Source organism: Grammomys surdaster, unplaced genomic scaffold, assembly GCF_004785775.1.
Source record: "Grammomys surdaster isolate TR1022 unplaced genomic scaffold, NIH_TR_1.0 67, whole genome shotgun sequence".
In the NCBI taxonomy this organism is placed as follows: Eukaryota; Metazoa; Chordata; class Mammalia; order Rodentia; family Muridae; genus Grammomys; species Grammomys surdaster.
Window position 1 is genome coordinate 16968294 of NW_021604569.1, and position 15655 is coordinate 16983948.

Below are 15655 nucleotides of genomic sequence, written 5' to 3' on the forward strand. Positions count from 1 at the left end.
ATATTCATATCCTCCTCCTTTTGTACAGGTTTGTGCACACACCAATGCCACTGTGAGCATGTGCTTAAATGTTTCGTCTACTTTTAAGAGTTTATTTTAAAGATCAATTCCTTAAACTGAAATGAGTAGATTGTATAACATGAACAAGTTTTGTTTGCATAGTGAAGAGACCATATTCATTACTTGCAACTAGGAAAGTGTAAGATCAACACCTTCTAAAAGTGGCCATTCATTATTCTTTGCATTGTGGGAAAATGAAATCTGAAGTCTTACAATGGAAAGAAAGAGCTGACGCAGAGCAGGAGAAACGTGTGACTTGCTGCAAGCCCATCTCCAGAGGGGTAGGACTTAGGACACACAGGTCCTCCAGTGAGCTGGGCAGCATCATATAATAAGGGCAGGTCCCCTCAGGAGAACACACCTGAACCAAAATACAAGCTTACAAACAAATCAACAATTCTTCAAAACCTGAGGAGGCAGCACAGCCAAGGCACAGATGGCAGGCTGGCCAGTGTCATGGAGAGGCCAGGCTTCTGGGACTGGGGAATTGCCTGGAGGCTCTGAAACAGAAATACTGACTAAATCTTCAGGTCCAGGAAGTCTGCTTCCAAGTACTGTCCAGATACAGGGCCAGGCAGTACCTGACCTCATACACCCATGCGTGCAGGAGCAGGGCAGGATCTACTGGATGGGCCACTCTCAGGGCTGCCCACTGGACAGCCTGGAACCCAACTCCACATTCCTACTAGCCTGAGTGGTTCACTTTCTAGGTCTGGTAAGATGAGGTAAGGGAGCTAGGATTTGCCGTTCTCATGTGGCAAGTGCTCCAACTCTGAACTGGGCTCCATTATTGGCTGTGCTTTCTTTCATGGTGCTGTGGCCTCCTCTTCCTCTCTCATCTTTTATCTTTTAAATGCCACCTCTGGCATGTGTTTTGTATGTTTGGTAGACAAATCCATTATAACTGTCTCCAAAAGTACAGCATTTACTTAATCCTTTTTGAATTGCTGTCAGAGTTCACACTAACTCATCTCACTTGGGAGGTTTTTATGTTCAAGTTCTCACACATGGCTCTGGGCCTTTTCTTTTATGGCAGCCTTGCTAGCTCCCCCGAGCACAGCCAGAACAACTTCTGGACATTGGACATACAACTCTCACCCAAGGTCTCACCTGAAACTTGGGACATGTCTTGACTCTCATCGATATCCATGGTCTTCAGATTATCTAAGAAAGAGAAGAGAAAAATGGATTTTACTTTAAAGCAAAAGTACAGAGAGAGAGAGAGAGAGAGAGAGAGAGAGAGAGAGAGAGATATTATGCTATTTAACAACAAGGCTATCTAGCAAGAATAATGCATTTTCCTCTTCACATCCTTGCTGGGGTATCAGCCTAGCACAGACCTTGATCCTTTAAAAAACAGCATTACAAAGATTTATAAAAATATCATTACAAGCACAGGAGGACCAAATTTGTTATTTATTGTTAATTTCCTACTGCATAATAACCCAAAATGCAAACTGACTGCAACAAAATTAAGCAGAAAATTAAATGGCCCTGGGTCATTGTAGGCACAGAATTCATTCTCTTGGCTGATCCATAGTTATGTTCTTTCTAATTTACTGAGCATGCATCGATGAACCTTGAGTCAGCTTGGTGACACGCGTACAATCAGCAATCAAAAAACGAAGCAATTTGCTGAAGAATGTCTCATTTACCCAGGCAGGCTGCATATCTGAACAGCAACGCACTACCTCCATCAATAATGAATACACCTTCAGCCTGGCAGATGGGCAACACACGCTCTGTCCTTGTCCCCCCACTTCAGCTCTAGCTGCAGACTCCACCAGCACTCTCTCACAGACAGAGATGACAGAGCAAGCCAGGAGAGGGCTCAAGCCTCCTGCTTTGCAGGCTTATGGCTGGCTCCTCATCTTGGTTTGAATTGAAAACACCCATAGGAAGAGGCTGCCTTATAGTGACCATGGTGAGTCCTCCATAGGCTGTACACAGACTGCCACAAATACCAGGGAGGGAGCCAGAGGCAGAGGGAGAGAAATGAAGGCAGTGGACTTGGCTCCTGGGCCACACCTCAGGCACTCAAGTACCCTTAGATGTTATGTTCTTAGTATGTAGCATCCGGTAGCTCTATAAGAACTCTATGTCCAGCAGAAAACTGTGGTGACTTCACTGAATCTGCTCACCACGATCTGCTAGACATCCATCGCTGTCAGCAGACTCCGGTTATCTGCTGAACCTAAGTTTTTTTCCTGGGTACCACTGTCTCTTTGGTTCAGCTATGGGGCTAAAGGCTGAGGCTTGCTTTTAAAAGAAACCTGGAAACTGATAGGGGATTCCAGTTGTCTGGGAAACTGTATAGGCAGAGGCACACATGTACATAGCTTTATATAACACAGAATCATATGTACGATATGGTATACATACATGAAGCATATGTTTTATATTAATATATGAAAGTATTGTTTATTTTATATATGTATACATATACATGTCATATAGCTATATATGTAATTTATGTGATGTTAGCTATATAATTAAAACTTTATATATCAGCCTGGTCTATAGAGTTCCAGGACAGCCAGGGCTACACAGAGAAACCCTGTCTCGAAAAAAACCAAAAAAAAAAAAAACTTTATATATCTTTTATCATTAATATATTTTATGGTATATATGGATGAAATATATATATTTTTTAAGAATATTGTTAGTCATGAGGAAGACATAAGTAGCAGCCCTGCTTTCTGGATGGAGAAGGGTTTCATCTAATTCTGAAAGGCACTTCACTTGTCTCAGCTGTGAGGATTTTTAAGGCTGATACAGAACTTAGAAGAGTAGTCAGGACCCTAGGGAGACAAAAGCCCTGTTACAGTACATGTATGCTCAGACCCCTAAGGAAGGTCCAGCCACCAGTGAAATGAGACACATCAGCCCCAGAGAATATGGCCAACCAGTACAAGAGTAGCCAGAAGCTCTGTGCTCAGGGTCCCAAAGCCCTTCAGCACAAAAAGAAACTGTCAAAAAAGGAATAAAAGAAGGACTTAGAGGAGAGGCCTGTGCAGTGGGCTGGGCTGCACACGTGAGAGCTGAGACCACAAAGCCACTGACTTAGGAAGCTCATAACAAGCTCTGAGATGCTCTAATGTTGGTTGGTGAAGTAGAACTTAGTAACTTCAACACAAAATGTTGGGAATAAATTTACTGTGACATGAATGAGTTTTCTTTCTTTCTTTCTCTTCTTCTTTTTTTTTTTTTGGTGTGTGTGTGTAAGAAACTCATGTAAGTTCCCCCACTTAGGACCAATCAGCTTTTCTCTCTCTGTGTTTCTATGCTTTTCATAAAATAGGACACTAAACATATTCCAGAGGTACTGTTCAAATGTTTTCTTTAATATCCGTTTAATTTAACTACTATACCATACCATCACTGTGTTTTAATGGCTATTCCTTAAAGGCTTGATTCACTAGATGACAGTCCAGTGACAGAATATACCCAAGCTACTTCCAAGTCAAATAAAAACAAATGTCTTATCAGGCCCATGAGTATGAGTGCCTGCCTGTCTCTAAACAAGTCATCTCATGGACAAAGGAGCCAGCTGTCATGCATCTGGGGGGACAGACAAGTGAGGCCACTGACAGTGCTTGGAGCAAGTCCCTGAGGGCACTATGGTAATACAGGTGCATGTCAGGATCCCAGTGACCTCTGCACATGGCTGCTCTATGGGGTCACTTAACAACAGACTCCTGCCAGCCAGGGCAATTGGACCCTTGTGACACAGTCTACCTCACTCAGATTTGCATGCACATTTGCAACCTCACCCTCTCAGGACTTGTGTCTAGTACGGTTGCCAGCAGGGTCCCTTGCTTTGTTTAAAGTTCAACCATCAGCAACATTTTCAGATACTTGACAATTTTTAAGCTAAGAGCTGGAGTCAGTCTATACTGTGTCCTATGAATTCTGCAGAGACTTTATAAGCCCCTCAAACATCCCCAAAACCGAAGGTCTGCATCTTTTTGGGTAAAGACTAAAAAAGTCACCCACCAATGCAGAGAAGGTAGAAATGCATTTGGCCTCTTTCAAGGCAAAGTTTACAAAGGACATCCCTAAGTGTCCTGAAGGACTCTAACTCATCCCGGGTACTAGGCTGACTACCAGGTACTGCTTACAAAACACCTACAAAGTACCTATTCTGCCATGTGGAAGCAATACAGGGCATCTGAGGTGGGAAGGATCAGACTTAAAGGACCAGAGAGATGTCTCAAAATATAATGGTGATGCCCTCAAGTCTGGCAACCTGAGTTTAATCCCTAGGAGCCATGTGGTAGAAGAAAAGAACTGATTCTCACAGGCTCTGACCTGTGACCTCTGACCTCCACACACACATGCGCACATGCACACACACTCACACATTGACAGGCTTGCACACACACTGTGCCCCCCACCAAGTGTTTGTATGAGAGAAAGAGAGAATGGGGAGGAGAGAGAGAGAGAGAGAGAGAGAGAGAGAGAGAGAGAGAGAGAGAGATGGATGGGGCAGGGGGAGGAGTGAATAGATTTTAAAAACTTAGAAACAAATAGTTTGAACTCAGTTATGTTACAGTCTCAGCTTTGAATATAACAAGGAACTTTCATTCCCTAAAAGGAGTTAATCACCAAAGCAAATCATTAGCATCTTCAGGTCTGGGCAGGGGTGTCAGAAGGAATAAGCCTGCCACAGAAATGTGCTTCGGTGGTCCACTTTGCATGGGAAGAGCATGCAGTCTCAGATAAGAGGCAACCCACCAGAGAGCATGCCACAGTGTCGGTAAACTAGCTCTCACCTGGGCAGTTCTTCTAACATGAATGCTTTTATTGTTTCTTTGGAGCAGGCAGTTCTGAATCTTGCACAAGGGGAAATAGATGCAGAGATAAGTGCAGGCCAGCATGACAGAGGCTGCCCAAGGCTGGCTCTTTAGGACAGTGAGCAGGGAGGCCTTTCTTACAGCTTACCATCCCTCCAGATCTCTTTCCATCTCCTGTCTTCAGCTAACTCTCTCATCTCATCTCTATTTCTGTGTCTCCCTCTCTCGCCTCCTGTCCCTCTCTCTTCCTGTCTGTTTCTCTTTTCTTCTGATTAAACAGGGACAAACAGGTTTCGTTTCCTTGATTCAGACAGAAAGAGTCAGCACATCACCAACACTAGAGAAGAGGCGCGAAACACAGGAGGTCAGGGGCCAGGTTTCAGACTGCATAGGAAGGACCACACTGCTCTGGGGACTGGGCAGGAAGCACAGATTCAAAACTTCTACACATCATGGGAGTCTTCCTGGGAGACCAGGAGCCTTTCCTCCTGCCACGCAGAGGCCACTGCCACCAGGCTGGAACCTGGCTGGCTCCCGGGAGAAGCATCCAACAGCCCTGGGCAGTTGCTGTCTCCAGGTAAGCTGCCAGGCCAGGTCGTCCTTAGTGCTGGCCCATTTCTAACTTGCAAGGCCCAGAGGAAGGCTTACCAGAGTCCAGGACCACACAAGTCCTCAAGGGGTGCTGGCAGATCTTCCTTCAGCAAGCACTTCTCTCTGTGGTGCTTTATGTCATAACCCAGTGCCTTTTCCAGAATTTTCACAAGCTGAGCCTAGATTTATTAAATTAAAGTGAAAAAACTAGACGCCAGTCAGAAACTACAAACGTCTTTCTTTTCAGGTTATCCAAACCTGAAAAATGGCTATCAAGAGAACTGCTAAGCACATGGCATGCAAAGCTTGCTGTAAGCAGGACTGACGGTCAGTAGATGTTAGTCCGTTACCTGGCCTGCGCTGTACTTCCACAAGCTTTGAAAAATGTCCTCTGAGATTTCAAAACAGTGTACATTAACTTCTGTGTTTATTTTATGGCAAATGCCCTTCCCTCTCCCGAGACTACCTGGTTCTCTCTGTGCAGTGATAATCTATAAGGACCCTTGAGGACCATGTCTATAGCAATAAGAGGAGGAGTACAGGTACCTCTGAGGCAGCCCATTGCATGTGAGGCATTTGAGAGCTAAACTGTTAATAAGCTTCCTGAGTCTGTGAACACCCTGCTTTGACCAATACTTTCTTGGGCAGCCTGGCTCAGAGTCCAGCACAGAGTCCAGCATCCAACGCTGATTTGTCAGTGGGATCGGCTTCATCATTTCTATTTTGCAGAAGAGAAGACCGAGGCTGTGAGCAGCGTAATGAAGCAAGAGTTCCTGCCCAAGGCTACAGCCAACAAACAGCAGAGCTGAGCTCTGAACTCCCAGTCATCTGATGACAGTATCTGCCTTTCCTTCCTGCTCTAAGAACTCCATAAACACACCACAGTGGAGACAATATCCAAATGTCCGACAGTTAAAGGTGCCCCTCATATTGGCTAGAATATAAACTCACTCTTTGCAATAGCCTGAAAGCTAGACAAACTTCTTCGTAACAGAACTTGCACAGCGAGTAAATTCTGGTCATACAATTACACACATGTGCCTGGTGGTTTTCTTTCTTGCTGGGGAAGCTGTCCCAGGGATACTTGGGACTAGCCACTTAATACTCAAATGCTTCTCTGAAGGCTGGGAGTAAATGCGTATGTGGAGGACAGGGTTGTGTCCAAGACTATCATCTATTAAACATGCCTAGGTCACAGACCTCTTTAATAAAACACATTATTCTGTGAGAGACATGTCTTTTCATCTGTACACTGAAGATTTCATTTTTTTTTGCAAATTTATCATATCACTGTGAATTATGCTGCATTTTTCAAAAGGGATGCTCTGAGAGAAAGGACAGCAATATGCAGCGTCTTTGTATCTAGTCAGAGACCTTCTAGGTTTGTGTAACAATTTGACAAAACAGGTTGGGAAAACATAAAAACTTCTGAGCACTCCTAGTTCATCTCTGATTCTTTTCATTTTTTAAAAATTAGCTGCCAATCTACACATTTTTCATGATGATGTCCCAGAGCGTTGCTGGTGCAACTAACAATGAAAAACAAGATTTAAACAGGCGCATCGGAATCCAATTTCATATTCACCATGCCCCTCCTCCCACAGTCAGCTAAGCCGTAGAAGGCTCTGGCAGTTTGTTCTGTGAACCTTCGTCTCCAGGGCAAATCACTCAGATGTGCAGCCCTGGCTTCACATTTTTCCCTCTGTGGGCGGAAACTCATATGCAAAGGAAGGGTCAAAGGGAAATGGGGAAGTCTGTTACAAATACAGCCAAGAGGCTACAGGAATCCCTCAGTCAGTAGGCAGAAGAGCCTAGCATGGCAACCCTAATCCCAGTGCTGGGGAGGTGGGGACAAAAGATCCGTGAGGCTAGATTGACAGCCAATTGAGCCAGTCAGGAGCAGACTCTGGCCTGGCGGTATAAGGAGAGAGACTGAAGGAGATTCTCCATTTTGGCCTCTGGCCAATACACATATGCATGCATACCGTCACACACAGGTGCACAAACACATGAACATGTATATACACATATATATACACATGGGGGAGGGAGGGAGGGAGGGAGGGAGGGAGGGAGAGAGAGAGAGAGAGAGAGAGAGAGAGAGAACACAAAATAAAGATTGCTTCCAAATAAGAAGGCCTGACTGAGCACCTGTTCTGTGACACGTAATAGAAAATGCTGGAACCATGCACTGTAGCTCACCCATGTACTCCCATAACTTTCAAAAAGGCGCATGTATTTGAGAGCAGCCTAGGCTACATATGAGTTTATGAGTTTCAGGCTAGCCTAGGCATCGGGGTGAATCCCCAGGCTAGAGTAAAAAAAAGGATGGAGGATCTTATACAAGAAAGGCAGTGGAATTGGAGGTGAGAGGCTCGCACGTGTGCTGACGTGACAGTCAGTGGTGCCTTGGCTCCTCTCTTCCCTCAGGTAAGCCGTGTTCATACAACAGAGCTGTGTTTCCTCTCTATGCTCCACACTGCCACCCACTCGCAGCCACCGAGGAAAGGCATGCAGTTGCAATTAACATGCTTTCTGATTTGGACCATCCACACTGACCACTTCTTAAGTAGCTTTCTCAAATATAAGTCACTTTCCACACTTCATCATTTAAGGTAAGAAAAGTCCACGTTTAGAAGCATTGTCTTCTGCCCTCTTACTGTGGAAGACCATTAGGCACGGCCTAGGGTAGTGTGATGGAAGGGAGATGCCGCACAAATGAGATTTCTGTCTTTTAAATACAGCAACGGCTTCCACAAGACTGATCCACACAGATAATTTCCGAAGTGCTGATAGTTTGTAATTGTTATGAAGAGACGATAGAACCGTGTTCTCCCAAGCTTCTACTAGTTCTAGTTTAAGAGATAAATCCAAACTTTTTTTTAAATTAGAGAATGTGGTGTCTGGAAAAAAAATATAATATCTCATTGTGACTTTTGGCAGTGAAATTATTTAGATATACAAGTAAATTCCACCAAGTGGATACTTGAAAATACAACCTTAAAGCTGTCTGTGGTGGGAGGAAAACCACCTATACAGCTATAACATTAAGAGAGTGAGCCTTTGATGCAGGTGTTTCTACAATGCTACTTTAGCTAAAAAGGCCTGGGTCAGTTTGTTTGCCAAAGGCTTTATTTTGTTTGGGCCTAAAGAAGTTAAGCCATGCAGAGCTTCATAGAGGTATCCTATTGTTTGGAAGTCCTTCATGCGGACTGATCCAACATGACTGAGAAGGTGCTCTGACTTGACCGTTCACTGTGATATTAAGAAGGACTTGCTAGGTCCCAGCATCCACTGCTTTTCTTCTTACTCATCATTTCAGTGGAATGGGTCACTGCTCACACTCTAGGTCAGCACCATCACCGAGCTCGCTGGGACATACACTGGCCTTTTAGTTTTTTAAATAGAAAAGGCCACTTTGGCACACCCCAGCCACATTAAGGAGCATCTAGTCTTTGCTCCAGAGGGGAGTATGAATTCCTGATGGCCTGCTCATTGTCACTCAGTTAAGACAGGCCATATGGACTCTGTGGCCATTTTCCTGGAACTGATGTTGCTGTTATTGACAGCACTTATAAAAATCAACTGTTGTCACTTAAAATGAAATAACTTTTTAATAAAGATTATTAAAACATTAATTTGTAATGTGTTCTTTTCTCAAACCTACGTTCACAGTATTGTAATTTAGATTCAAAAATGGAGTTCCCTAAGTCACATCATGGTCGTTTAAGGACTTTAGTACTTTGGAAAGTTACCTTGCTCACCCAACTTTTACTGGGATAAGCAATCTGCTTGTAGTGTCAACAGATGGAAAATCAGTTGTATGATAACAACTATGGGCAATAAACTGAACAATGACAAAAAAAAATACGACACTTGACTATCTGCATTGGCCTTCCAGTTAGATCCTAAGGAATGTCTACATTTTTTTTTAAAAAAAATTTATTCTAAGATATTACTCAGTAGCCATGTCCCTTGACCCAGACCAGGGAGCATCCTTACAACAGTCAGGCCAACACCACACGTGATGAACAAGATAGAGACCCACGTGTAACATGTGTCCATCCAGCCCAGGCTATCTGGATGGATTTTATAATCCTTTACCTTCAGCCTACAAGGTCCTCATGCAAACCCCAGAGACAAGGGTCATCAGCTGAACCCCATGGAACCTCACAACTTCCTCATTTGCACAGTTACAAAAATCGGCGTGTCTATTTATAATCGGGCAGAAACTGCTCTTTAGACAGCCAAACACAGGGAAGCTTGGTTTTAATGCCTGCTTGCACTGTTCTGCAGTCTCCCAACAGACAGCAGCAATGAATTCTCAGTGTTCCAATGAAGTCTTTTCCAGAAAAGTTCACTACTCTGACAAAAGTCCTGGACGCTCTTAATTCAAGTGACAATCCTTTAAATTTGATCAAACAGACATAACTTCACGATAAAGCACCAATGCATTCTTGGTGGGGAAGAACTAGAACTTTCCAAACCGTGTTTTAAAAAGTAACTGCCAACCTTAGCTTTAAGAACCTGAGATACTTAGCTGCGGGCTTTCACTTGATGAAGCGGGAGACACAATTTACCGTTTTTACAACAGGTCTCTATTACTTTAGTTTTTACTCTACCCAACTCAGCACAAACAAGGGGGAAAAAGGTCACTTTTTTTTTCAGGCTAAAAGTGGGGCTCGCGCTAGGGGGTCGATGGCTTTCTCTAGTTTCCATTAAGAGCACTGGGGCACTTTTTAGAGTGTCTCACATAAGCTTACCAAAGGTCAACTCCTCATTTCCATGTCTCTTAAAGATGATAAATTAAAGATTTTTTTCCCCATTAGGTCAAAGGAACAGTCTTGTGGGATTTTATTTGCTCCAAGTTTACTGGTGAAAATGTGATACAACAGAAAATTATCTAAACCTGCTAAGTTGGTCCTCACGGAATGCCTAGCTCTGGCAAAAGATTATTCCAAACCACACTGTTCATCTTCTAACAGTTTGAGCATAACAGAAAATATTATAAAGTGTAAATCAGCATGGAACCTCAAAAACACGTGCACGTGCGAGCACACACACACACACACACACATTCATATACACAAGCAGTTTGAAGAACATTCTTCATTAATTAGTTGTTTTAATAATTTAGCCAAAATACCACATATAGTAGAAAGAGAAGGGAAGAAACTGTGAGAAAGCAAAGAAGACAGCCTACAGCTTGAGAGACAGTGTCAGATTTCTCATCAGACTCTGTCAAAACCCTCCACCCATCATCTTAAACTTTGCTTTTGAAAATGGCAGCAAGTGTCAGATTTGCTGCTGAGGTGAGCTGCTCTCAAAAAACCAAAAACCAAAACCAAAACCAAACAAACAAAAAAACCCAAAGCAACAACAAAACCAACCCGAATCGCTGCACACTCAATTGAGATGAAGAAAGCTCTTTTGCTCTAATTAGGGCCCATTTTAAGCAATTCATTAAGCCATGGCCCTGTGCCACAGCCATCAGGAGGTGGGGCATGGGTCTAGCTTGAGAGCAGAACACACAGATGGAGCCTAATGATGCTCTCCATCACCTCAAGACAGGGAGCTGGGCAGGGGTGGCAGGGAGGCACTCTGGATGATGGCTGCTCACCAAACCCCCAGCAGGAGAGGGAAGGAGCACTAACTCAAGCCAAGCAAGCACAACAAGAAGCCAAACCATGTGACACTCACCAACAGGCTTGTGCCTCCCCAAGGCCAAACGAGAGCTGTCTCTCTCTGCCACACAAATCCAGACTTGGTCTGAGTCCCCTCTGAGTAGCCACTTGGGAAGGACCCTGGTCCCTGGATGAGCCTCAGATCCCTCTTCCTCTTCCTCCAAGGTCCCAGTCTGGCCTTCACACACCACTGGGGTTCAGAGCAAGGTAGAGCCAGTCGCCAAGTATGCAAAGAAGGAGGGAAGCTAGTTTTCTCTCAGGGAAGCACACACAGGAAGGGAACCTATGCTTCCTGTCTTAACCAAAATGAGTTCAGAAATCATTCGGTTGTCTGATTTGTCAGACATAGGGTGGGAAGAGGTGTTCTTTTCGTCAATGGGAATTATGACTTTCTCCTGGCAAGACATGGTCATGGGAGAAAAGCAGCCCCCCAGACCTGCAAAGAAGACCAATGGCCTCCATGCCTGAGACTTGGGCTTTTTAACCTTAGGAAAAAAAAAAAGAGAGAAATATTTATCACCAACTGGTTGGCTGAAGGCACCCTGGCATCTACTTATTTATTACAGTTTAACATGAAAACGGGAGGGAAAATGTCAGTGAAAATAATTTGCCAGGTGTCTTTATATTGTGCCTCAGTCAGCTGTGTCCCTTTGAGGCTTTCCCATAAAGAACTAGTAGGATATCCCTCAAACTAGGGCAGATAGCCATTTCTCCATTTAGAAATATTTTGCAAATCATATTTTTTGGCCGATATCGTTCATTTATAACATGTAGTAGTAGTGTGTGCAATAACACTTACAATTGTCTTAAAATAATTGTTATATTGTCATCCAGCTGCTAAGGGCTATATCAAACAAACACTATTGAAGAGAGGGTACTGAAATTCTAAGAACAGAAGGATATATTCCAACAATGGGACAAAGTACCCCGAGGTTTAAAGCCATTTATTAAATTAACGGGAATGTGAGGAAACAGTGGTTTATATGAAGAACACCAAGTGTGAGTATTTTATCAGTACCGTAGTGATCCATCCTAAAACCTAGAATAAAAAAAAAGTGCCTTTTTTAAAAAGCAAAAACCAAGATCTCTTTCAAGATGTGAAATGGATTTCTGTTTCTCTCCCCATATTCCCAGGAGAGATCACTTGTTGCAGTCACATGTCATGTGTTTTCCTGTGAAATGTAAGGGTCACATAGCAAACCTATGAAGTGAAGTAAGTTGAGGGAGTTCTAGGGGAGACAGCGCTCCCGTTCACTCTGGTTCACTCTGGTTTCTAGCCAGAGAAGGAGCTACAGCTAAAAGGAGGAACCATGGTATCCTAAGATATTTGTCTATCTTAAAAACAGGCATCGGCAGCTAATGGTTCCCAAGGAACTCAGAGGCTCTTGGTGTGCCTTCGGAGGCTGAAACCGCATCCCATTTCCTTAGAACACGGCAAGTACCACTTATGTTATAGAGAGACTGTTTTGAAATGTAAAATTTCAGGGGACATGATGCTCGTCACGATAGCATTGGTGAATCTTGACTAACTGCAGTAACAGTACATGAATGTGCAAAATTCGGTAACCACTCAGAATTACCTAATATTATAAAACTAACATTATGTCCCAATATGCCATTATAGAGAAATCATTTTATTTTATGTTTTTTAAAAAATAAAAAGTAAATAAGATGAAGGAAATTAGTCACCCATCTTGGGTGTATTTAATGATAAAACTTAAATGATTGTTGCTTTCAAGCCTCTCTCACAACACGAAATGTGTGTGATCTGTGCATGTGCAAGCAGGTGTGTGCACATATGTACACATGTAATTTATTTCCTATATATTAATATAACAATCCTGATCTATCTATCTATCTACCTATCTATCATCTATCTATGATCGTGTCTGATTTCAGAAGTTCTGACATTCTCCTGAACAATGTACTGTTACCTTAACTAAATATGAAACACATAAATTCAAATCAAGGAAAAACCTTCCTCAAACTGAAGAAACAGCATTCTTACACTCAGCCTAGAGTGAAGTAAAGAGAATGCCAGGGATCTATAGCTCTGCTGGGCTTTAGATCTTTCTGGCAATAAATTAACTGTTATCTTAATTTTTCAACAATGGTAATGCTACAAGAACAACCACCATTTGCTTTTTCCTTTAGGAGACAGCACACAAACTTCTCAAAAGAGTCAAACGTCACACTCGTCCACATTTTTATTAGCAGCCCTTGTCTGCCTGTGAGGCCACCATGGTGGCTTATTATTGCTGTGTGGCTTCTAAATTTGGGGAGAAATTTGGGGTTTGCCCCTTCAATTAGATGACCAATGAACTAAACAAACTAGTTCTTTGGAACTTCTTAACTCTAAGTTTCAACGATCACCACGAACAAAAAACCCAAAGCCATCAGACTCAAAACATTTTGGCCATCAGCTCTAGTGCATTGTATGTCTGAGAAGAATATTTTATTCTACGATAAGAAAAGGAATAGCTATGTCTATTTGTGGGGAAAGTTGAAATTATTCATGTTTTATCAAACGAATTGCAGTCAGTAAAGTGCCACACTGTCATTTACATGGATGTGGCTACATTATGTTCTCAACATGTTCTGTGTGTTATAGGGTGCCGATCTGAGTAAGCAGATGAATCTTTTGTCATGGATATTTGTCCCCGTTTAAATTTTGAGTCATATACCAAGTAATCTGATTTGTCACTTAAACAATTTGGATACATACTAACATACTATGAATAGTATTTAAATTCTTACTTTGAAAATCTCATAAAAAAGGATGAATTCAATCTCATAGAACAAATATCTTCAAACAAAGAAACTGAAGCAGGCTCTGGGATTTTCTTACTGACTTCACCCCCCCCTCTCAATTCATAACCCAAACGAACCAATCATTAAAAGCATTTCAATGTCTATGAAAAAATATTATATGTATATCATACATTTTCAACGTTTTAAAAATTCTTCTACAGGCAGGTTGGGCCATTAAAGGGCTATTTCCCTAACACCACTTTGGTTCTGTAAGTTTAAAACAAGGCAGCTCAAAGATGAAATAGGTGTCTGCAGCAGGGAGAGAAATCACACGTAGATTACTTGAACAAAACCGCACGTTACAATTCACTCTGGGTGGGCTCCAGCCCGAAAGGAAATGGAAACTGCTTCTGGCTCAGACCTTTTGAATTGATACCCCTTTGGGTCACCAGATGCCATATCCTGCACTCCCAAATTAGAAGGAAATCAAAGGCTCATAAGATTCCTTGGGAATCACCAGTGATGCTTGGCAATTTTAAAAAGCACATTTCAAATAATTTACAAGCGTCCTAATGCCTATTTGATAACAGGGTCTCCCTGCGATAGTTTCATGTCCTGGGATCAGACAGTGCGATGAGAAGAAGTACGTGTTTCAACACTCAGATCATTTCTGTTTTGCACAAAGCAAACTCAGACAGGATCTTATCCGTAAAGCAAATAGCTCTCGCATCAAAAATAAGGAAAGTCTTTACTCATGACTTTGAAAACGCTGGCTTCTGTCATCTCGCTAGATATGTTGATATAAGCCTAAACATAAAAGCAGCACATGCTCTTCGTGGGACCCCGGGCTACTCAGAAGTGCCTCAACTGGCCTGGTCTCGCACCTGCAGCCCCAGCCTAAAAAGGCAAAGGCTTTGACTTAAGTCAAAGCCCTCACAGTCCTCAGAAAGGAAAAGACAGACGTGAGCGACACGGATACTATGGATTTCGAATGACTTTTCCTTCCTCTCCTACTCCTAATTGAAAAAACAAAAATCCACCAGTTACCCCAAGTTTTCCTACTGAAATTTAATTCGAAAACACTCACGTGGATTTGTGCGCCGCGCTTTGGGGGCCAAGAATGATCCTGGGGCGCGAAGAGCAGCCGAGGGATCTGGGGGCTCCTGCACCCCGCGGGACCTACCGGGTCTCAGCCTGCCGCGGCCGAGCGTCCCGGGATGGGCTGCACTGCGCCGGGCTGCCGCTGTCGCCGGCCCGGGCGCGGCCGCGCAGGCACTTGTTAGAGTGCCCTGCTAAGTTGGCCGCGGAGCAATTCCCAGCTTTCTTTCACAATGACTTCCTCAAGTTGCTCACTCGCATTGTTCCCCATTTCTCGCCACACTCCCCGCCCCCCGCGGGCTCCGACCGGGCTCCGAGCCCCCGGCCGCCCGGCCGTCCCGCACGACAGCGCCGCCCCGCTGTCGCCGCACCTGGCCCGGGCTCACCGCGCCGCCACCTGCGGCCGCCCGGAGCGCGCGCCCCTCGCCCCGCACCGTGCAAACTTTGGGCTGGCGCACGCGATCCGCCTCCCGTTCGGCTTGTCCCACAGCCCACCCGGCCCGCGCGCACGCCACGCGGCTTCGGGACCCCGGCGGGGACGCGGAGCCAGGCAGAGAGAGGCACCGTGCGGTCCCCGCGCCCGCCGCCGGGTCGTGCTTGCAGACGGCAACTCCGCGACCCGCCGGGCCGCGCACACAAAGTTTGCAGCCGCACGGGGCTCGGGCCCGGCCGCCG

General features: G+C 44.1%; 1 protein-coding gene across 8 annotated transcripts in view; it reads right to left on the reverse strand.

Annotated features, from left to right (window-relative positions):
* Positions 1-15655, reverse strand: part of Ikzf1 (IKAROS family zinc finger 1) — a 90301-nt gene that overhangs the window by 73642 nt on the left and 1004 nt on the right. For 5 of the 8 annotated variants that reach the window (XM_028777844.1, XM_028777852.1, XM_028777907.1 and 2 more), the window contains exon 2: positions 1171-1224. In XM_028777844.1, coding sequence (XP_028633677.1) covers positions 1171-1224 — 54 coding nt within the window. Of the gene's footprint in view, positions 1-1170; positions 1225-5504; positions 5601-11147; positions 11216-14969; positions 15131-15655 lie in introns of those variants that run through there. The other 3 variants (XM_028777861.1, XM_028777875.1, XM_028777884.1) reach the window with 3 other exon arrangements.